This window comes from Lipotes vexillifer, unplaced genomic scaffold (assembly GCF_000442215.2).
Source record: "Lipotes vexillifer unplaced genomic scaffold, Lipotes_vexillifer_v1.1 scaffold268, whole genome shotgun sequence".
Lineage (NCBI taxonomy): Eukaryota > Metazoa > Chordata > Mammalia > Artiodactyla > Lipotidae > Lipotes > Lipotes vexillifer.
In genome coordinates this window covers 367,038-391,020 of record NW_006796561.1, presented here as the reverse complement: position 1 = coordinate 391,020, position 23,983 = coordinate 367,038, and the positions used below count along the sequence as shown (strand labels likewise).

The following is a 23,983-nucleotide window of genomic DNA, read 5'->3' as shown; positions in this document are numbered from 1 at the left end:
AATAATTATTTGTTTAGTTTAGCTATTACCTAGTAACAACAGAGACATATAGAAAATGACAAATAGTAAAGGAAAATTATCATCACCATCTTTTTTTTTGTTTTCAAGAAAAGAAGTGTTCACTATCCAAAGTAATTTATGATACGAAGTTTTCTTATTTTTTCCCCCTTAGGAACTATTCCTTTTAGCATTAGATTAGTTTCTGTTTGTTTGGTTTTCAGTTGAAAGAGGAAGAACTTTTGAAAAATGCGAAAGTACATTCCTAACGTTGAACTATTAAAATCAATTTTACCCATTTCTGTATGTCTTTAGAAGTGATATCAATAGATGTAATGGTTTGAATTTTTGTTAAATGTCTAATTGCCTTCATCGGTCTATACTCTGTATTTTAATGACTAGGGCCGTATAAGTAGTAAGAAATTGAATCACTTGGAAAGATGACCTAGATTTAAATGGATTATATTAATAAATGAAAAGTTTCTAATATAAATAGAATCACATTAAATTTATATTACACATATATCTAGATTTTTTTTCTTATAAATTCAGCAGCCTCTTGTGGGAAGATTTTTTATTGCATAGGGAATTACTCTCTCAAAATGGCCTGTTCTCTGATGTTAGCCTAATAAGGCCATGTCTAAGTAACTACAAAAACTTAGAAATGTAAATAAGTGAAAAAGAGTTTGTTTGGTTGACTGTGGTCATCTTAATGATCAAAGACAACTTGTTTGATATCAGTCACTGCTTAAAATGGCGCCAGATAAGAATCCAAATAAATTTTGTTGCAATGTGTATTTTCTAGTTTTTAGTCTGTGATTGACTCTCCAGGGAGTCAGATTTATTTTCTTCTTTTGTACTTCCCCCACTCCATAAAGATGAGGAAAGTAAATATTTGGGCACATTTGGCTTTAGGACTAGGTATTTCTAAAATAGGATTCTTCAGATTTTAGTTGATGTTTTAATTCAGAGTTGAGCTTGCACGACTTTACAGAACTAAGAAATGAAACAAAATAGTGCCCTGAAACTTTCTGATATATCTTAGTACCATCAGTAGTCTCCTTACGGCAGACTTCAAAAACAATACAAATAAGTGAATATAGAAAAGATTTTTAAGTATTAGGTGGCCTTTGGAAAAGGTTTTAATGACTAAATGTCATCTGCCTAAATAGAAAATTTGGTATTTTGTTTTAAAAAGCTATCTATAAATATTTGTAACTAATTTAAAGAACTTTCTGAAATAAGTTTTTATTAGAACAGTGAACTCAGTTTTAAGAGTTTTGTTTTTGTTACAGTTATCTAAAATAAATACGTATAGGGTATAATTGCTTGTTACCTCTATTAAGACGATAAATAACTGAACCTTATTTGTTTTAGCAGTCAGACAGAAGGGAACCAGTTTACAGGAATGGCTTATCAAGGTCTTCTTTTAAGTGATCGTCGAAGGCTAAGGACAGAAAGCATTGAAGAACATGCAACACCAAATTCTTCTCCTGCTCAATGGCCTGGTGAGAATTTGAGTGGTGTTTTTTGTTTGTTTGTTTTTTAATCTTCTATTTGGCAACTCCTTTTTACAAAGCTACCAACTGGTTTCCTGATTGTTGTTGTTTGTGGATTTGGTGAATAGTTTTTTATTTGTTTGTTTTTGATGATGTTTTCTGCCATGGATTAGGAATTCCTAAGTACTGTAATGTTGTCTGAAGACTCAGAAAGTTAAGGCTTCAAAAACCAGCTGTGTTGACCAGCATAAAAAAGCAAGGTTTAGCATCCTTCGCAAGGGTGAGCACGTCATGTTTCTTATCCTTAGACATCCCAAATTCGAATCTTAGAGAGCCAGTATCACAGAGCTTTTTTTTCACAGATACATCAGAATACAGTTATTCTCAAGAGTGTAGATGTATGTTAGGAAAGGAGTGACCATTCTGTGGCACATATATTATGGTGTCTGCCAGTCCTCTTCCTCCGGTTGGCTCTTTCTCACTCTCCATAACAGTTATTTCAAACCTTCTTCACTCTCTTAATATACTTTCCTCGTCTGCCACGTCATTTAATTTTTGTTCTACTTGCTTTATAACTGTGGTTACATGTTAATGATCATTGTGAAGAGTGGCAGTAGAAGGGAGTGACGGACTCCAAGTGTGTATTTAAAATTCATTTATGCATAAGTTTCTCAAAACATATTGTTGTCGTTTTGACTTTTTATTGAAATAATTTCAGACTTAACAAAAGTTTCAAAAATGGTACAAACAATTCTTGTGTAACCTTCACCCAGATTCCCCAAACAGTGACATTTTACCATACGTGCTTTGTCATTCACTCCTCTCTCACTCACTTATTGTGTGTCCGTGTGAATATATACTTTTTTCTGAAATATTTGAGGGTAAGTTGCAGACATGATGCCCCTTTACATCTAAATATATCAGTTTATCTTTCCTAAAAACAGACATTCTCTTATTGTACATAACCATAGCACTGTTATCAAATTCAGCATCTTAATATTGATACAGTACTGCTCTCTAATCTATAGATTTTTTGACAGTTTCACCTGTTGTCCCACTAAGGTCTTCCATGTAACATTTAGTTGTATTGTCTCATGAATCTCCTCTAATATGTGTTCCTCCTTCTTTCTTTGTCTCTCATGACACTGACACTTTTGAAGAGTACTAGCCAATTATTTTTTAGAATGTCCCTCCATTTGGGTTTTTCTGATGTCTTCTTAATATTAGATTCAGGTTATGAAGAGAGATTGTACCCTTCTCAGTGTAAAATATCAAGAGGCACATGATGCCACTTGGTCCCATTACTAGTGCCATTAACTTTGATCACTTTGTATGGTAGTTTCTGCCAGATTTCTCCTTTGTAAAGTTACTTTCTTTTCCTTTGCAATTAGTGAGTATCTTTTGAAGAGAATGTTTGAGATTGTGTAAAATATCATCCTTTTACCCACTAATTATAGCATCCAGTGATGACTCCTGACTGAATCAGATATTACTGTGAGGATTACTAGATGGTGATTTTCTAATTCTATCCTTCCTTCTACCTATTAGTTGAAATTGTTCTGTAAGGAAGAGCTTTCTCTTCTTTTATTTTTTCACTCATTTATTATATCAGTAGGGATGAATGGATTCTTATTTTATTCTATAGCTTATAAACCATTCCTATCATTTTGTTGCTCAAATTATGGATATATATATATGTCTCCATGTGTATATATTTACACTATATATATAGTATAATATAGATACATAATTTTGGTTAAACTTCAAATTTGGATTTTTTTTCCTTCTGGAGCTTTATGCTGATATACTTCTTATAATATTATATACCCTTACAGGTGTGAGTTCACTTATTAATCTCTTGAGTTCAGCCCAAGATGAAGACCAGCCAAAATTGAACATTTTGTTATGTGAAGCTGTTGTTGCTGTGTACTTAAGTTTATTGATACATGCTCTTGCCACAAATTCCTCCAATGAATTATTTCGACTTGCAGCCCACCCATTAAACAATCGAATGTGGGCTGCTGTTTTTGGGGGAGGTATAAAACTTGTTGTGAAGCCTCAAAGACAATCCGAAAATATTTCAGGTAAGATAAATTTGATACCAATAATGTATGTAAATGTAAATAGTTTCCAATATGAAAGTAAAAGATTTTTTTTAATGTTTTAAGCATTTTTATTTTGAAAATCACTGATGTTTAAGGTATAATCACTCTTGTTAGGGTAATAAATAACTAAACTCATGTTAGAATAAAGAATATAGTTTCAGTTTAACATTTTTTGGTAAACCAGGACAAATTTGAGGAGGATAAAAAAGAAAAAAGGAAAGGTAATTGTAAGCAAGGAGACAATGTTAAGGAATAAGGTCATGGAAAAAGGATAGTTTTTAATTAGAGAAAGATTTAAATAAATCCTCATAATCTTTACAGAGTATACCAGTAGTTGGCTTCAGATTAAGTTTATGGTAATAGACAAGAAGGCTGTTCCAATCATGCACATGGTTTTTAAATTCCATTTTCTGTCCTCTTTTTTTTTTCTTATGGACCAAAATAGATTTTTTAGCTCACTTTTTAAGATGGTGGGATGGTAAGATATAGACTGATGCCACGGGAAAGGTTTACACCTTGGCACTGAAACAAAGAAATTGTCTGTCTTAATTCGTCCTTAGAAATGGTCAATTACAGATGAGGAGTTAGTGGCACAGAGAGTTTAAATGGCACAGGTTCTAACCTGTGTCTTTACTGCCCAAGATCACATCAGATGGATAGGTTCCTACGTAAGTCAGAGTAAGGTAGGCAGTCTTATCGACTTGCGTTGTCTCCACTCCCGTTGCATGTGGATGACTCTTAATTTCCATCTTCCTACCTACTTGTAGTCCACTGTAAATTTAAAAGTTTTCCTCCCAAATCACTTCTTTTCTCTTCCTGAGTTTTCTATTATTTTTTCATGGTAGGTAATACATTCATCAAATCATCATGCTTAAACCTCTGAGTACGTATTCATGTTTGCATTTACTTACACCTGCTCTATGCCATGCTTTTGGGGTATGGGAGTGAACGAAACAGACAAATCCCTTACCTTCATGAAGCTTACATCCAGTAGAGGTAAACACAATAAATTAGCGAGTGATAATATTTCAGATATGGGAAGAACTACGATAAAAATAAAACAGAGTGACTGGACAGAGAATGATGAGGGAAAGGGGATGGGAACAGTTTAGTTAGGGTGATCAGAAGACACATTTCTGATTAGATAGCATTTGAGCAGAGTCCTAAGGAAGTTGGGAATCAGATCGTGCTGATATCTGGGGCCAGAGCATTTCAGGCAGATGGAGCAGTGAGTGCAAAAGTCATGAGGTAGGACTAGTTTGACCTTTTCCAGGAACTACAGTGGAGGCCAGAATGGCTATCCTGATCCAGGGGAGTGTGGTCAGAGATGAGGTAAGATAAGTAACTGGGGCCAAGGTCATTGAGGGTTTCATGGGTCATGTAAAACTATCGTTGTTGTTCTAAAGAAAGATAGGAAACTACTGGAGGGTTTTAAGCAGAGGAGTGACATAATCTGATTTAGGTTTTCAAAAGACCCACTCTAACTGCTATGTGGAGAATAGACTGTGAAAGAATAAAAGTAGGGAGTCCATGTGGGAGGCTCTGGGAATAGCCCACTTAAAAGATAATTGTGGATTACCATCAAGAGTGAATGGATAAACAAAATGTGGCATATAAGTAAAATGGAGTGTGATTCAGCTGTAAAAAAAGAATGAACTATTAACACATGCTATATAGCTAGCATGAACCTCAAAAATATTATGCTGAGTGAAATAAGCCAGGCACAAAAAGCCACACATTGCATGCTTCCATTTATATGAAATATTCAGAATAGGTAAAGCCATAGAGACAGAAGGCATACTGGTGGTTGCAGTGGGCTAGAGGGAGGGAGGAATGGGGAGTGACTGCTTAATGGGCATAGGGTTTTCATTTGGGGTAGTGTGAATGCTTTGCAGCTAGATAGGGATGGTGGTTGCACAACAGTGTGAATGTACTAAATGCCACTGAATTGTACTCTTTAAAATGGTTAATTTGATGTAAATTTCACCTCAGTTAAAAGATAAAAGTGGTTCAGCCTAGTGATGGACAGAGTGAAAAGTGGTCATATTCATCAGAGAGAACTTGAGATACAATTATCATTTTCTATGACGGGGAGCTTCAGAAGAGGACCAGGTTGATTTCTTTCTGGTTCTCTCATATCCAATTAGTTCTGAATCCTTTTGATATTTCTTTTATGTATTTCTCATATCTAATACTTCCTCTAGGTCTTTACCACCCACCATACTAGTTCAGGTCCTTCTTGTGTCAGATTCTTCCACCTTCCTCTCTAATTGATCCTGCAGACTATACCTCATCCTGTGCCTAGTTCAAGACACTTTCATGAGAATTACCTATAGGATGAGCTCCCAGCTTCCTATCCACAGGCTTGTCCCACCCTAACTCCAGACTGTTGTTGTTATTCCCCTCCCTGACACCTGTCTAGCAAAAGAAGTTTACTCCTCATTTAGCCAAACCTTTGGTCATTCATTTCTGGTGTCAACTTCCTCTTTTCACAGTGAACTTCTGCTTTTCTTTTAAGGCATGCTTTACATCCTCCATATTCATTCGGTGAATCTTTCTTGAACAACACAGCCAGAAATAATCACTCAAGCACTCTCTGTACTATTTGTTGAATATATCATTTATTTAATACACTGTATATAGAATCGCTTGAATTCTTATTCTATATAGCACATAGGCTGCTTCATTGCAAGTTAATCTTTTATACTCTATCCTCATCTGCATCTCTGCCATGATTGTTCGAAAACTGATGCAGTAACTAGAAAAGTTTAGAAGCACAGATGTAAGTAATTTAGTCTACACTAAAAACATGGCAAGAGTAGGATGAAAAGAAAGGTTAACTCTTTGAATTAATAATGGAAAATAAGGCCAGTTTTTTTTCTATCTTTATTCAGCACCTCCTGTTCCTTCTGAAGACATAGATAAACACCGCAGGAGGTTTAACATGCGAATGCTGGTTCCTGGAAGACCTGTAAAGGATGCTACCCCACCACCAGTGCCTGCAGAAAGACCATCTTACAAAGAAAAGTTTATTCCTCCTGAACTCAGTATGTGGGATTATTTTGTTGCAAAGGTAAGGGGCGTGAGGAATGCAAGCTTTATGTGTGTCTGTTTTATTAACTCTTATGTTTGCATCACATAGGAATGACGGGGCAGCTTCTGGGTTGAATCACCATAGTTTAGACATTAATCTCTCAACTCCAGAAGCTGAATAATCATTCAGGAATGATCAGATACTTGAAATGGACCAGACAAATTAAAATCATACGGGACTTAGGTATAAACCAAAAGTTAGTTTATTAACATATAATCAGCATCATCCTTTTCTAGGGACTGGAATACCTGTATCTACCATCTAACTTCCCTTCTTCTGATTATCAGTAGTTCCCTTGGTCAGCATGAAATTAGAGCAGAAGGAGATGGATGGGTATTTGAGGGTTTCAAGAGACCATGGGTTTCATGAGGCCCCATGACATATCTCTGTTTCTCCAAAGCAGAGAAAACTTCTCTGGGGATCAGAATATTCATCGTGACTAGATCCAGCATAGTCCCACTTTGTACTGTGTTGGGTGTGTGCTTTTCTGCACTTTGTTTTTTCAAGCACATCACCTTTTATTCATAGGTTTCCTTCTTTACCTGTGTTCCCTCTTTACATGTGCTTCATTTATACTTCTTCCCACTCCTCAGATTGGTTGGAAGCAAATCCAAACATCATGAAATTCCATTCATAAATATTTCACCATTTATTTTTTAAAAAGAAGGATTTTGAACCAGTACCACACTAGCATTATTACACACACACCACACACACCATACACACCACACACACCACACATACATACACACACAATTCCTTAACATCATTAAGTATCCAGAGAGTGTTCACATTTTTCCCCATTATACCTTAAATGTTTTTGAACAGTTGGTTTGTTAAATCAGGGTCCAAAATAAGATTCACACATTGCAATTGGTTGATATGTCTTAAGTTTCTTTTAATCTATAGGTTCTATCTCCATCTCTCTTTGTTAAATTTACCCCTGCCCCATTTTTTGCCCCCAAACTTGTCCTTTAAAATTTTTCAGTGGCTTTTGCTGATGGCATCCCCATGTTTGGTCTTCTGACCATGTTCCCCTGATTTCTGTTTTTCTGTAAAGTGAAAGTTAAACTTAGAGGCTTTATCAGATTCCATTCTGATTGGATAGGGAAAGGGGAGTACAGGATTACTTCATAGGTGGTTTTGTGTATTTCCATCAGGAAACTCTCTTTTTGAGATGTTAGTTGATGATTTTTGCCTAAGTCCATTATTTTAAATTTAGGGTAGTTTTAAAATTATGATAATGATATCTTCTCATTTAGTCTTCATTTATTTGCTGGAATACTTTCTTCCATCAATCTGTTTGGTTATCCTGAATTACATTTTGAAAGAGAAAGACAGGATAAGTGCTTTATTCTTTGCTTCTTGTGCCAGTTTTCAAAGTGATGAGTTGATTCTCTAGCATCCTTCAGAGGAAGCAGTGAACTTTGTTTTGTTATTAGTTTTGTTATATTATGGATTTAAACATATTTTATGTATTTTAATCCAGTACAGTTATTATTCTTATGGATGTTCAGATTGTCCCATCTTTGCCAATGAGAGCCTCTTCCAGTTGGCTCCTGAATCTTTTTGAGAACTCTTCCAATAGTCTTTGAGTTTCTTTTCTTTCTAGTTTAAGTCATTCTAGGCTAATTTTGCATGTTTTGTGCCCCAGAGTGGGAGCAGCCTCCAAAGAACCTGGTTCCTTTTTGTGGGAAATTATAATTTAGAAACCACAATGGGTATACGGGTGCTCATTGTTACTGGGTTTGTCATTGTTTCTAGGTACATATCATTTCTAATGACCAAATAACTATTCAGCTTGATGAGTATACTATAGTTTACATAACCATTTGCCTATCAGTATTTGCTGTATTTATTTTTTCATTTTTATAAATAATGCTGAGATTAGTATATTTTTAGATAAGCCTTGTTCACGTTCTGATTATTTCAGATATATATCTGAAATATATACATATATTTATATATATATCTTTTGATATATATCTTCAGATTACTGATTTATACTCTCTTGAGAATAGTGAGCATGCATCTGACTTTACCCTCATTAAGTATTCCTTTTTCATTTTTGTTAATTTGATGAAATAATTTTTATTTCCTATTAATGATATCAAAAAATGTTAATGAACCTATTGCCATTAGGTTTTCTACTGTGAGGAATTGACTGTTCATGTTCTGAACAAAATTATCTATTGGAATTGTAATGTTTTTCCTTACTTTTAATGAACTCTTTATTTTTAAGGATACTAACAATTTGTCTTACTTGTGATACCTTTTCCAGATTCTTTGCCTTTTAATTTTATGTTTTTGACATACAGAAGTCTTAAAAAGTTTATTTAGTCATGTCTATCCATACTTTTAAAAAATGATTTGCCTTTTAATTTTGTTTTTGACATACAGAAGTTTTTAAAAGTTTACTTAGTCATGTCTATCCATACTTTTAAAAAATGATTTGTTACATTGTTTTTAAGCAGAGAAAGTCCTTTCCACTAATAATTGTTTACTTTTGTTATCTTCTCCTCCTTTGTTTCCTCCACCATCTCTTCCGCCTCATCCTTTTTTTTTTTTGATTAATTAATTAATTTATTTTTGGCTATGTTGGGTCTTTGTTGCTGCGTGCAGGCTTTTCTGTAGTTGCTGCAAATGGTGGCTACTCTTTGTTGCGGTGCACGGGCTTCTCATTGCGGTGGCTTCTCTTGTTGTGGAGCACGGGCTCTAGGCGCACAGGCTTCAGTTGTTGCGGCACGCAGGCTCAGTAGTTGTGGCTCGTGGGCTCTAGAGCACAGACTCAGTAGTTGTGGCACACAGGTTGTTGCTCCGGGGCATGTGGGATCTTCCCAGACCAGGGCTTGAACCTGGATTCTTAACCACTGTTCCACCAGGGAAGCCCATCTTCCTCCTAATTCTTTTTAACTTTTTAACTCTCTCTTTTTTTAAATTTCTAACTCTCCTGTTGATCTAAAATGAAGATCAGACTTCGGTGCCCTCTTTATCTTCTATTCTCACACTTACACTAGTTGTCCTTCCTTTCCTCCCAACGACTTAAGGTGTTATATTTGTCATATATTAATTTCTTATTTATATACTCCTCTTGGACTATATTTTTCCACTTATCAATTGCTAGACTGTACTTATTTTAATTATTTATTTTAATATCCACTAAGAAATAGTATCTTTCACTTTAGAAAGATTTCTTAGCTAATCTTACCTATTTTTTCCTTCCCTATGAACTTTACAATCATTGTCACGTTTCAAGAAAGGAAAAGAAATCCCCAAGAGGATTTTTATTGCAATTACCTAAAACCTGTAAATTAAAGAATGATAGTCTTTACATGTTTCAGTCTCCTTATTTAGCTTTTACAGGGATTTGTAATTTCCTTCACTGTAGCTCTTTCACAGTTTTCATCAAGTTTTTCCTTTGGTATTATGTTACTTAATGCACCTTTTTTCTTCAGAGTTTTTGAACTAGTTATTGCTGATATATAAGAGAAAGACCATTGATTTAAAAAAAATATTTGTGTCGTATCTAGCTACTCAGTTATTTTATTGAATCTGAGAGTTTTAACCTGGTTTTCCTGACTTTCCTAGGTCTAGTATCATTTTCAAAAGAAAATTTTAGTTTAGGTTGACACCATTTAAAATGTTCAATATTAAGTTAGGATAAAAATAACCCAATTCTACATTTAAAAATAACTTCACATTTTATTGCAGCCATTTCTCCCTTTGTCTGATAGTGGAGTTATATATGATTCTGATGAAAGCATTCATAGTGATGAAGAAGAAGATGATGCTTTTTTTTCAGATACACAGATACAGGAACACCAAGACCCTAACTCCTATAGGTAAATAAAGCTTTCCTCTTTTCTTTTTGTCTTTTCTTTTGTAGAAGTTCCTGATGTTACTAGTTTTAAGCATCATTACTAGCATGAATTTATACAAGAACTGACCTATGTTTTCAGGTTAGGAATTCTGTACCTTTGAGGTACATTGCTAGATAGTAGAGTATTTCACATGCAGTTTCAAAGAATAGCTAGCACAAACATTTTTAGTGAGAAAAAAATACATAATTTATTGATATGCTGTTAAATTCCATGTAGCTGTGTGGTAAATCTCTTTCCATTAGGTATTTCAGATAGTGCAAGTATAATACATTGTTGCATACCTTTTATTTTCAGAGACTACAAAGGTACTCTTTTTTAATAGTAAGTTGTTAGAAAAAAACGGTTTTTTTCTGGGTGGGAGATTGGGCCAAACCGTTGACAGGGATCATTACTATATTCTCATGATTTTATTTTTCAATTAAGGAGAGTTTTTTTTTTTTTTTTGTCCCTTTGAACAGCTGGGCTCTTCTGCATTTGACAATGGTTAAGCTAGTACTTCACAATGTCAAGAATTTCTTTCCCATTGCTGGACTGGAATTCTCTGGTAAGTTTGGAATTTGAAAATTAATGTTATTAAATACAACAAATTATCATCAAGTTTCTCTTTACAAAATCCATATAAAAGAACAAGTGGTACTAAAAATATATAGCGTTGGAGATGTTATGAGGTCTTATTTATCTTAGGCTCCAGTCTGTGGTTTTAATTCATATGGCAAGAATCACTGACTACCTAGAAGGTTGGAAGAAAAACCAGGAGACCAGCGTGGAGAAGCCAAACATTTTCTTAGCTCATTTTAGAAAGCTGGTCTTCTGTTTTGTTCAAAGCATTAAATATCAAAATGGTGTTAGATTAACATTTTCAGATTTATTTGTACTTTCAGAAGTTTTGGCTCTAAGAATTTGGATCTTGTAAATATGTGGTGATGGTCAACATTTTAAATCAAAGTAAAATATCATATCCTATTACATTTTAGAGTTGCCTGTAACATCACCATTAGGTATTGCTGTGATTAAAAACTTGGAGAATTGGGAGCAGATCTTGCAAGAGAAAATGGATCAGTTTGAAGGTCCTCCCCCCAACTATGTCAACACATATCCAACTGACCTTTCAGTAGGAGCTGGACCAGCTATTCTTCGAAATAAAGCAATGCTAGAACCTGAAAATACTCCATTCAAGTAAGAATTCTCTTACAATGGTAATGAGAGTGTAGCTTGGTTTAACCTTTTTGGAAGTCAGTTTGGCAAAATAATATGCCAGGAGCCTTCAAAACACTCATAACTTTGAACTTGCAATCCTGTTTCTAGCACTATATGCCAAGGAAACTATCAGAAATCTGGATAAAAAATTATTTTTCCCATATTACCTGTACTTCAATAGACATACTAATTTTATAATCAGGACAAAACCTTTATTTTTGTCATCATTTTAGGAACTCTTAACAGAAATGTTTTGGGATAACAATCTACATATTCAAACAAGGTGCTACTGACCTTTTGTCAGTAATTTAATAGTAAACACATTAAGGTTTTTATTGATGTTTTGATCTTCTATCTGTCCATCTAGGCCCCTTTTGATAAGCAGCATGCTTTTTTTGAGGCAGCCAGCCATGATTTAGAGTATTGCTCATAATCTTGAAAGAGCAAGGCTTTTTAGTTTGTTAGGCTGTTAAAAATGAAATGTGGGACTTTATGTTCATTTATATTCATTGGTGATATGCTGTAACCAACAGAACCAGCCTAAAGTATAATTTAAAAAGAGAATAATAAGGGCTTCCTGGTGGCACAGTGGTTGAGAGTCCGCCTGCTGATGCAGGGGACACGGGTTCGTGCCCCTGTCCGGCAAGATCCCACATGCCGCGGAGCGGCTGGGCCCATGAGCCATGGCTGCTGAGCCTGCGCATCCGGAGCCTGTGCTCCGCAATGGGAGAGGCCACAACAGTGAGAGGCCCGCGTACTGCAAAAAAAAAAAAAGGAGAGAGAGAATAATAAGAGATTCAGTTGACTCTCAGCTCAACCTGTCCATTTAGAGAATCTGTAATTAGAGAATTAATTACTAGATGAAGGAATGATTTGTAGAACTAAAAATTAAAAGTGAGATAAATTATAAAATTTTGTTGAGCTTAATGCTGTATCTTCTTTGCAATAATGGAGGTTTTAAAAAAATTATCTGCAAATAATGAAACATTTTCTATAGACTAAAATATAGACTAAAATAGTGTGATATGTTGATTTTTTTTTTTTTTAAACTAGATCCCGGGATTCTTCTGCGCTTCCAGTCAAACGACTTTGGCATTTCCTTGTTAAACAAGAAGTACTTCAACAGACATTTATTAGATATATTTTCACTAAGAAAAGAAAGCAGAGTGAGGTATTTTAGAAAAAAACATTCTCTCTTGTAATTTTCATTTGTTTTCTTTAACATTTCTAATGAAGCCAGCTTGATTTGAAATTTACTTTTGGTTGGAACTTATTATCTTTCATACGTCATAGGTAATAGTTTATCAAACTACAGAGAATTTTTTTAAAGATAAAAACGTACAATTTTTATTTCATAACAATGAAACAACATAGGTCCTTCGATAAATCCTGTATAATCAGGTGAAAGTGGTTATGTCCTTTATAATATTTGCCTTTGGGCCTTTACATGTAATAAACATTGTGAGGGATGGTTTGGGGAATTTAGTATATATATGAGTATACTCCATGTTATGATTCTCTGAATATCATTTAAATGAAAATACAGCATAACCCTTTAAAAGCATTTTTATTTATTTAGCATTTAGAAATGAACAGCATAAACTGTAGAATAATTGTGTGAGACAGATTAAACTACAGAAACACCAAATATGAGATGAAGGAAGATTGACTGCATTTACAAAGTGAGGTAGAGATTCTACATTGCATGGTGATTTTTAAGCTAAACATAAGTTAATAATGTAATGCCATACAGGGTTCAAGAAGAATCATGAATTTGAGAGAGTCACACTTTAGAACTTAAAACGATCTCTTCATTATAAAATGAGGGGTACACAGATGTTTTATATATAAGCATTTCAGTCCATTTGGCTATTTGATGAGGTAATGAGCAGTTTGGAGAGTAGTGTTCAGAGTAGAGTGTCAGATGTGATTAAAGATTGGCAACAAAAACTATGAGAAAAGAAAAATTAATTATATTTCACTTAGAAAAGTGAAAACCGAGAGGGACAGTCTATGTGGCTCAATTTCCCAAGGTGGCATATAGAACTGCGTCTCAAATGTTCTCCATACCTAGGGCAGCAGAACCGACCAGATTTGTTCTTTTCTTTCCACTACTCACCCACTTACCTGGATGGTCATTGTGGGCAGTCCTGTGAACAGTCATTTATTTTTTTCTGTAGATTTAAAAATTATGTACTTACGTGAGGAATTAGAGGAATGAACTGTAGAGATTCTTTTGTGTCTTATAAGCTTATTTGATAGGAAAAGACCCCAATGGTATTGAAATTATTGATGTAGGGTTTTGTTAGGGGAATAAGAGCCAAATTCCTTTCCTCTTTCGTTTAATCCATTGTTTACTGCATTTCCTATAGTGATACTGAGTTCTATAAAGATATAGAAATCTAAGAAATAGATTTAAGATAAAAGATACTTGCTCACTTAGGGCTCTATTATTCACAGAAAGAGAGTTCATTGAAGGATCAATTTTCTGAGTTGTTAGTTCTTCAAATTATTAAACACAGTGATATGCTTTAATTATTCATAAGGTTTCTAGCAGTTTTGTTTTGTTAGATTGTCAGAGCCTCAGAGTGCTACAGAAAGACTGGGTCTAGGTTGAGACTCTTGTCTTGCTCTTGAGGATCTGTTGTCTCCTTTCTCGTTTCCCTCTTCCTTAACCAAGTTTCTCCCCGATTCTGCCCCTTACCTCCCCTTCTTTATGCCCCTCCATTTCTGTGCTCTTGGGATCAGCAGCCCAAGCTGTGTGTTCTTTTCTATTTTTCTACCAGAAGAGGCTCTCCATGTACAGGGAGGTGGGACAGAGATAAACTGAACATTTCTTAAAATGCTGTGTAAGCGTTGGTTGGCTCCAGGAAGGGAAGTACATGGCTGGGAGTTTGGATGGAAGAATTTTTATCATGTACCCTTTTGTACCTTTGAATTTTAAATTATTGAATGAAATTAATATCTTGTTGCATGCAGGCCAATAAAACTTTCTGTTGATAATGGAAATTTATCTGTTCTGTACAGCATAGTAGTCACCAGCCACATGTGGTTATTGAGCACTTGAAGTGGGCTAATGTGACTGAGGAACTGAATTTTTTATTTTGTTTAATTTAAATTTAAAGCCATATGTGTTTAGCTGTTACTGTATTGAATAGCACATATCTGCTGAAAAGTGGTTTTCATTTACGAAAAAAATTATGAAAACAATGTGAAAGCTCTTGAGGCAAAGTAAAATTGGTCACTTAGTTCAGAAATATGCAGAATTTATTAAAACTACCCATCTAATAAGAGTGTTTTATCTTTTTAGATTGTTAAATAGGATATTGGTGGTCAATAAATTTGGTAAATTCAGTGAATTGATTAATTAGCAAAACTGGCAAAATAATCCTAAGAATGCTAAAATAGGCTAATTTTTAAAAATTACTTAATAAAAATAAAATTCTGAGAAATGCTGAAATTTTAGGTATATTCAGAAGAAGGTATTTTTACTCACTGAGTATGTTAGAGAAGACTATTCCACAAAACAGCTTTTTGTGAAATGGATAAATGTGGCAAACTTAGCCACTTGATTAAAGGCAAATAGGTTCTTCTGCAGTTTGGCTTTTGCTGAGTTGGCCCTTGCACACTTGTACCATTCCTTCAGTGTCAGCTGCAGCAGCCCTTGAGCAGTTGCACAGGGCATGGAGAATTGGGTCCTGTTGGCTGAAAGAGAAGCAGGCACTTCAGGAAGTACTGGTAGGAATATATTGCTCTGATCAAACCTTCAGAGGTTTCCACAGCACAGCAGAAATGATATTTCTGATTATAGCCATTCCTAATGGCCCTGTCATCAACCAGGAGCAAGTTATTTGTGTGATTTCTTTCCCATGCCTCATCTCATCAAACATTTACTTATAAGGAGAAAATCATAAGATTATGTATAGTGTAATGGTTGATGTGAATTTTAATCCTTGACGGTCTCTTCACGGATATATTCCTTATGAGTAAGAGTGAAATAATTATCAGTACTTTTAATCTGTGTTTAGAAAAAAATAGTTTTTATTTATTTGAAATAAACCCCTATAGGTTAGGAATCTATGTAGTAGAGGATGCATCTGCTTATACAAGTAGGTTTTATTTTTAGAGACTAGAGTTTAAGTTAGAACTTCCAAGTTACATAACTGACATACAAATAATGAATTTTTATTTTGAAATTGCTTTTATATATATAATACATTAATTTTGCCTGTTTTGCTTTGTGTTGCTTTTTCTGATGACATCACATTTTACTCAGTTTAATTTTTTCTTGATGTGCTTTTAAATTCATTTTAAAGCTTGCAAATTCATTTTTACCATCTTTAAGTGATGGAGCAACCATTTCAGTTTGAACTTTCATTTCTTTTATAATTCCGTTTCATGCATGTGTTTTGTGTTTGTGACGGTGTGGTGTTGTTTAGTCTATAGAAGAACATGTGGAGCAGGTCAGACAAAACTGCATAGCAGAAGATTGCCACATCAAGGTAGTATTCCACGCTCTCGAATTTAGCTCATTCTTTAAAATTCAAGGAGCTAACCCTGATCTCTGATACTAACCATGACCTGCCCAGCTGGCTGACTAGTCAGAGTGCTCACTGCTCCCACACACCTCACTGGCACAGGGTAGGAGATGCTCCACTATGTCCAGCTTGATCTTTCTTGCCATGGGTTCTCTTTCTTGCTTTCTTTTCCATCTTCAGTTCTGTCCCTTTTCCCCATCTGTTCTTAAACATGATTGTTTTATCTTGTCTCTTTCTTGATTCTGCCTCTTCTTTTCTCCCCATCACCTTCAACTCTAAGCATTACACCTTCCTCTCATCAATCTCCTTCATTACTTTCTTTTTTTTATTATTAAAAAATATTTATTTATTTATGGCTGCATCGGGTCTTAGTTGCTGCGTGCGGGCTTTCTCTAGTCGCGGTGCGCAGGCTTCTCATTGTGGTGGCTTCTCTTGTTGCAGAGAACGGGCTCTAGGCACGCGGGCTTAGTAGTTGTGGCTTGTGGGCTCTAGAGCACAAGCTTAGTAGTTGTGGCGCACGGGCTTAGGTGCTCCACGGCATGTGGGATCTTCCCGGACTGGGGCGTGAACCCGTGTCCCCTGCATTGGCAGGTGGATTCTTAACCACTGCGCCACCAGGGAAGCCCTCCTTCATTACTTTCTAACTGTTCTTGTATCCAACTTCTTATTCCTATCTCATCACCCTTATTTAAAAATATTTCACTTCTTATGTGACTCCTTTGTCTTTCTGATTGTGTCTTTTTCTCTCACATTCTTACTGCTGTATCTTTGTGCACTTCTGGAAGAGATAAGAGAAATTACTGTTATAAATACTAATGAAAATTATGTTAGCTATCTTTTGTGACAGTTACTCAGTATCCTGTAATCACAATGGAAATGTTTGTAATTGGGGTGATTACAGGGCATCAGAGAATCTAAGCTAATTCCACAGCTAATTTTCAACACACTAAAATTACTGGTACCTTTTTTCTTGCTGCTGCTGCTACTGCTACATTTTCTTCTTGTCCTTTTAAGTTTTGTGGGATGTACATATATCTGTATGGAGCTGTGCTGCAACAACTAAAACTGCTGACAAATGTCTTGTAGGTTGAAGCAGATCTGGGCTATCCAGGAGGAAAGGCAAAAATCATTCATAAGGAGTCAGATATGATCATGGCATTTTCTGTTAATAAGGTAAAATCTTTAGTAATTATAAAGAATGTAGTACTTTGTTTTAGTGAAATTGCTTAAATTATTGACTTTGCGTTTGCTTTACAGGCAAACTGTAATGAAATTGTTTTGGCTTCAACGCATGATGTACAAGAACTTGATATTACTTCTCTTCTGGCCTGTCAGTCATACATATGGATTGGAGAAGAATATGACAGAGAATCCAAAAGGTTTGCTTGCCTTATGTAATCAATTTTAAATGTAGTTTTCTTCCAAAAGAACCTATTAAGTGGTTATGCACTTGATTTCAGTTGTCTTGAAAACTGTGTATTTCTTTGGTAAGGAGACAAACATAATTGGTTTAGCTGCCAATAAAGGGCTCTGCTTACATCAGTGTACAGATTACTCCTACTTCTTCCATTAGACCCTGAATTATTCATAATGTTTGAGTCAGAATAATCCCCAACACCAGAGCCTAATGCTAACAACTGCCACTTTGACATTTAACCCCAAAGAAATGTCAGAAATTACACAATATTCAATAAATTCAGCTAATCTGGATAATTATCATAAAAAGCAGAATACACCAATATATTAATTAGACTGATTGATGAGTCACATTTACTGAGTAATTTTCGGTGTTTCTTCTTGATTATCTCTCTATAAGCATACCTTTTTTTCAGATAAAAATGTAGTCAACTTTACTTTTCAGTAAAACTATGGACACTGCACCAAGAGTGCAGTAATGCTTTCCTATTTGGGGGTTTCTCCTCCATGTTTTCCGTCCCTCTTGCTTTTCTCCAGACTCTTGGAAATTTTATGTACTGGGAGTGGTGCCATGATAGCCTCTTTCATTTCTGTTTTTATCTCATTAGTATATAATACAACTAGGTTTCAGTCATACTTCAGAGTAGATGTAACCATGTAATATGATATGGCCCATCATAAAAATTACTTTAACATTTAATGTGATAATTAGTACCTAAGTTTAAGAAAACTTTTAACTCCAATTTCTTTAAAATGTTTGAATTTTATAAATGGGATCTCTGTACTTGAAGAGAACATACAGTCTTTTTCTATACAGGATAAAAAGAAAATCTGCGTTAAATACTTCAAAACAAACATTTGTTCTGATTTTTGCAGCAATAAAATTCTCCCAAACATTAGACTAAAGTTATATTTTGCCTAAGGGGAAAAAGTTAACCAGTACTAAAATTGGTGATGATTAGGACTTGTACCTACGTTTTTATTACGGATATTGATACTTTTTTTAAAAATAAAGACTGTCCTTCAGATAGATAAAAAGCTCTGTAATTGGAATTTGTGTTGAGGAAATGGAACTGTCACAGTAACACATGAATGTTTTCCACAGTTCAGATGATATTGATTATCGTGGTTCCACTACAACTCTTTATCAACCCAGTGCAACATCCCATTCAGCAAGTCAGGTGCATCCATCTTCATCTCTGCCGTGGCTGGGCAGTGGACAGACTAGCATTGGAGCTAGTGTGGTATGTTATTTACTATTAAGTATGGTTTCTGGATATGGACTCGCTCAAAAATAGGTTGAAATCACTTTGACATAGGAATGATGCTGATGATCAGAGGCAGTGACCAGTTAGTATACCATAATAATGATAGCTAGCATGCTGTGGGTTTCTTTATGTCAGGTGCATGCCTTTTCTTATAACAACACTAAGTGGTTTTCATTTTATAGATGAGCAAACTGAGAGGCACAAAGTGGTAAAGCAGAGCTAGAGAGGAATTCATGTCTACTATAAGTGTTTGAAAAATGCCATCAATAACATTGTTGTTAGTCACTGTAGTTAAAGGGGTCCCATTCTCATGTTCTGCTCTGAAGAATCTGGAGATACTCCTGACTGTCCTTAGGGAGGGGCACTTGGAGGAGAGTTCCCTTTACAACTAGGTGAAGCAGCTTGGTACCCTCACAGTCCACACAGACCAGGGCACGCCAGTAAGTGACTGTGCTTTCCCAGCCTGTTCAGACAAGTGCCATATATTTGGTGGGTCAAAAAATCCACAACAGGGTTTATTTTAGTAATAATCCAGTGTAAGAGAATAACTGTTATCAGAATTAGAGTTGGCCTGAATCATATCCTTCCTTATTTCTTCTGTGATGTAAAAGAAATTCATTTTTATCTTCTTTTAAAGCTTATGAAAAGGAATCTACATAATGTTAAGAGAATGACCTCACACCCAGTCCATCAATACTGTGAGTATTTTATTTATGATCAAAGGACTGCAAGTGATCTCTACCATTTTGAAGTTGGCTTATAGAATGGGAAATGTTGGAACTCTTTCTTCAGCTTTGTTTCTTATTTTTTGCTTTTCCTTTTGTGTCTCAGATCTCACAGGTGCTCAGGATGGCAGTGTACGAATGTTTGAATGGACAAGACCTCAGCAGCTTGTCTGTTTCCGCCAAGCTGGCAATGCAAGAGTTACCAGATTATATTTCAATTCACAAGGCAACAAGGTTAGTTTCTGGGGGTTACTGCTAAACTTGTCTGAAAAGAACTGCAGATATTTATGAGTAAATAGCTAGTAAAACTAGACTTAAAAACAAATTCAGGGGCTTCCCTGGTGGCACAGTGGTTGAGGGTCCGCCTGCCGATGCAGGGGACGCCGGTTCGTGCCCCGGTCCGGGAGGATCCCACATGCCGCGGAGCGGCTGGGTGTGAGCCATGGCCGCGGAGCCTGCGCGTCCGGAGCCTGTGCTGCTCCGCAACGGGAGAGGCCACAGCAGTGAGAGGCCCGCGTACTGCAAAAAAAAAAAAAAAAAAATTCAGTCGCTCTGGATTTGAGTTGAGCAGGCAGTTTGATGGTGTCTGTTTCTATAGCCCCTTGGCTCTCAAGAAAAGCATAAATCCACAGAATTTTGTGTGGATTAATTAATCGTCTACTTACAGATACTAAATATTCTGTGAGGGTAAAGAATTCTGTTTCTGTTGAGTGCATTGATGGTGCCTGTGTGCAGAGTCAGGCACCTAAGAGAAACCTTCCAATTTCTTACTAAGTTCTGCTACATAAGTTTGGAGGAAAACAGTGAAACAGGCATGGAAAAGAATTTAAAAGATGGCAGGATATTTACAGTACTTGGGCTTTCTTGAGAACTACAGCAGCAGGAGCATAGGTATAGGCAGAATGTTGGTTAAGTGGGGACTGAGTGACTCTCCATTTCATAAATGATTTTACCTTCGATATGGCTACTCAGAAGCTGTGTTTAATATTTACATCATTCTTACAGTGTGGTGTCGCAGACGGAGAGGGTTTTCTGAGTATCTGGCAAGTAAACCAAACTGCATCAAATCCCAAACCTTACATGGTAAGTATCACTCAGCGTTCGCAGAGCACATATGGAGGCCACTTTGTTTGTGAAGTGTTTGTTTCAGACAGCGAGTCCCATTGGTGGATCTGTTGGGAAAGGGACCACTCTGTCCAGCAGCCACGGCCCAGCACCATCATTGCCCTAGCTTTAGACTGAAATGACTAAAACGCAAAAAAACTTGCTTTTCACAGCTTGAAGGGTGACCATTATATTTGAAATTTTTAGGGGCCTTCTCTGTGTGTGGTCTTACTCAGGACACATTTTTATTACACTTTTATCTGTTTTGAAATCTCTGACTTCTTAGTGATAGAGTTTTATAGTGATTCGTTTTAGGTACTGTATTAAGAACCAGACAGGTTCCATGTATGCCAGTTTGCTCCAGAATGTTTCTTATTAGATTATAAAATAACCAATCCCAATAAGCCACTTCATCCATTAATCCAAATCATGTTAGAACACGTGGTGATGCAGACAAGCATGTCTGCACTTGGAGGGTCGGGGGCACGGTGATGCTGGAAGGTTAAGTTCATGTACTTGGTGTTTTATTCCTTTGTTACATAATCTTTAATTCCATGTTTCTGCCAACTCTTCCAGTTTTAAAAAATTATTGGGTATTAGCCAAATAACATGCATATGACAGCTAATCCTCTTATCACTTATTCTTTATTCTAGATTTTAAAAAGTGTTCTTAGCTCATGCATGTAGTATATGATTAGCAGAGCTGTGTGTGTGTACTGTACCACATTTTACTGGATTTTGAGATAACATCATCTTGCACTTTGTTCCCATAGAGTTGGCAGTGCCACAGTAAAGCCACAAGTGACTTTGCATTTGTTACCTCTTCAAGTCTAGTTGCCACATCTGGACAGTCCAATGACAATAGGTAGGTTGACAGAGATGCAAAAAAGAAATAAGCATATTTTAGGCAGAAAGGTATTCTTGCTAGAAAGTATGGATTTCTATTTAGTCAGGTTTTTCCACCTCACGAATACAAAAACTTTGTTACATAATTCTTCAAGTAGTTTTCCTTACCAAAAAGAGAAAGACCAAAATTACTCCTAATGTAATCTACTAAAAAGTATGTGGAATTTTTATGTTAAAGCTATTTTTTTTATTGCTGTTAATAGTCACGTTTTTGAGGCTCTGTAGCCATCATTCTCAACATTTTCTTTGCCTCAGATTGTTTTCATTGGCAACATGTGCCCATGAATAACACCTCTCATTTCCCTGCAGTGTTTACCCCCAAGGATATAGAAGCATCTCTTCTACTCAGGAAATCATGTCTCATTTTCCGTGGAGTGATAATGGAAAAGAGATAGGGCCGGGGGATGAGATGGAGCAGAGTCAGGTGGGACCATGTGAGACAGACCCTGTAGTTTGAAAAGGATAAACTCTTGGAAGAGATACATCCCCAGTCCCAACCTCTACCCTCATCCTAGTTGAGAATCACTGCTTTATAAATGTGTGTGAACAAAACAACATAAGATTCAATAAGTAAAAATATTTGATGTAAAGACACAGTTTATCCCAGTGATGACTTAGAACAATTTGTTTATGATGTATTTTTGTTATTGTTTCTTTATTAGAAATGTATGCCTCTGGGACACATTGATATCACCCGGAAACAGCCTCATTCATGGTAAGTGAGCTGTCTTTGATTTTCAGTACACTGTGAAAGAATGCTTTCCTGGTTTTATTTTAACCAGTAAATCCAGTGCGTGTTTATTCACGGGTTAAAAATGGAGAAATGTATAGAGTGAATAAAATTCTAAAAGTTAACTAGAATATCTGGCCACCTTGCTGAGGTAAATATATATGGTCACAGAAACCCAGCTAGCCTAGAATAATCTTTGTGTTGAATTCCATTCAGAAAATATGGTATGGAGAGCGGCACTACTAACAAGGCTGCTGAAGAAATCAGTTGCAAAGTATTCCTTGAGCTCAAGAGAAATGAGGTCATATTTCAGAGAATTAAATCTGACTGTAAACTAAAAGTCAGCCTTATGATTAGAAATCTGAATAATGCCGTTTAAACATCCGTTTAAACATTATTCCTTTTAAAACAGTGTTTTCCACATCACTGTCCTAAAGATCACTCACATAATGCCACCGAGTGCTCAAAGCTCTAGTAAGTTTGGGTTAAACATAGCTAGGAGGACTTTGTTAAAAAACAAAACAAAAACAAAAAACAGATTTGAGTCTTTTACTATGCTGACGTGTATTTTGAAAGGTGTAGTTATTTCCCAGTTTTGATTGCAAAATTCTGTTTTTGGCGAAAAATTATTAACATCTCTTAAAGATTTGCCACATATTAGTTTAAGGTGTTAATCACATTAGAATGCAGAGAGCCCTGGGAAGGTTAACTCCTTAACTTGGGGCTGGTAATTTTCACACTAGTGTCGTTTCACTTACTTAGCTGAGAAGGACTTTAAAAATATATATATGTTATTGAAGTATAGTTGATTTACAAGGCTGTGTTAATTTCTGCTTTATAGCAAAGTGATTCAGTTATACATATATTCTTTTTCATATTCTTTTCCATTATGGTTTATCTCAGGATATTAAATATATTTCCCTGTGCTATAGAGAAGAACTTTTGATGAGGTTTTATGTATGGGCAGGAACTGGGAAAGGGTAAATACTTGTTATTGGTGGGTATTAATGGAGACATTGAGTACCATTGAGAAGCTTGTTCTCCTCTGCACTTTTGCTTCTACATTCTTATGAGACAGTATAACTTAGTTTGGACATAAAGTTTAAACTTCCTGTGTATATGGGCGTGTGTTTTTATACTGAGATTATGTATGTTTTTTCTGTCATTGCTTGCCATCTTTTTTAATACTTTGATCATGATTATAGAAATTAGAAGGGAAAATGTAACAGTAAATTCTGTATTACTTAAATGTGCATTTAAATATTACCATAAGTGCTAAGGTAGACATCATTTGGGAAAGGATCTTGATGTTTTTCTTCAGGTTTCACATGCCATGATCATGGTGCCACGGTACTTCAGTACGCGCCAAAACAGCAACTCCTAATATCTGGAGGCAGGAAAGGCTACATCTGCATTTTTGACATCAGGCAGAGACAGCTAATTCACACATTCCAGGCACATGACTCGTTAAGGCGCGCGCTGGCTCTCGATCCCTGTGAGGACTATTTTACTACAGGTTCAGC

The 23,983-nt window shown here is 35.7% G+C and overlaps 1 protein-coding gene across 1 annotated transcript in view; it reads left to right on the top strand.

The window, feature by feature from the left end:
* Window positions 1-23,983, top strand: part of DMXL2 (Dmx like 2) — a 170,428-nt gene that overhangs the window by 145,354 nt on the left and 1,091 nt on the right. Inside the window, exons 27-42 of the mRNA XM_007468711.1 lie at window positions 1,378-1,505; window positions 3,332-3,580; window positions 6,496-6,674; window positions 10,407-10,537; window positions 11,035-11,120; window positions 11,551-11,752; window positions 12,827-12,944; window positions 17,398-17,484; window positions 17,569-17,690; window positions 18,833-18,971; window positions 19,633-19,693; window positions 19,827-19,954; window positions 20,726-20,803; window positions 21,598-21,689; window positions 22,393-22,445; window positions 23,782-23,976. Of these exons, the coding sequence (XP_007468773.1) occupies window positions 1,378-1,505; window positions 3,332-3,580; window positions 6,496-6,674; window positions 10,407-10,537; window positions 11,035-11,120; window positions 11,551-11,752; window positions 12,827-12,944; window positions 17,398-17,484; window positions 17,569-17,690; window positions 18,833-18,971; window positions 19,633-19,693; window positions 19,827-19,954; window positions 20,726-20,803; window positions 21,598-21,689; window positions 22,393-22,445; window positions 23,782-23,976 (2,048 nt within the window). The remainder of the gene's footprint in view (window positions 1-1,377; window positions 1,506-3,331; window positions 3,581-6,495; window positions 6,675-10,406; window positions 10,538-11,034; window positions 11,121-11,550; window positions 11,753-12,826; window positions 12,945-17,397; window positions 17,485-17,568; window positions 17,691-18,832; window positions 18,972-19,632; window positions 19,694-19,826; window positions 19,955-20,725; window positions 20,804-21,597; window positions 21,690-22,392; window positions 22,446-23,781; window positions 23,977-23,983) is intronic.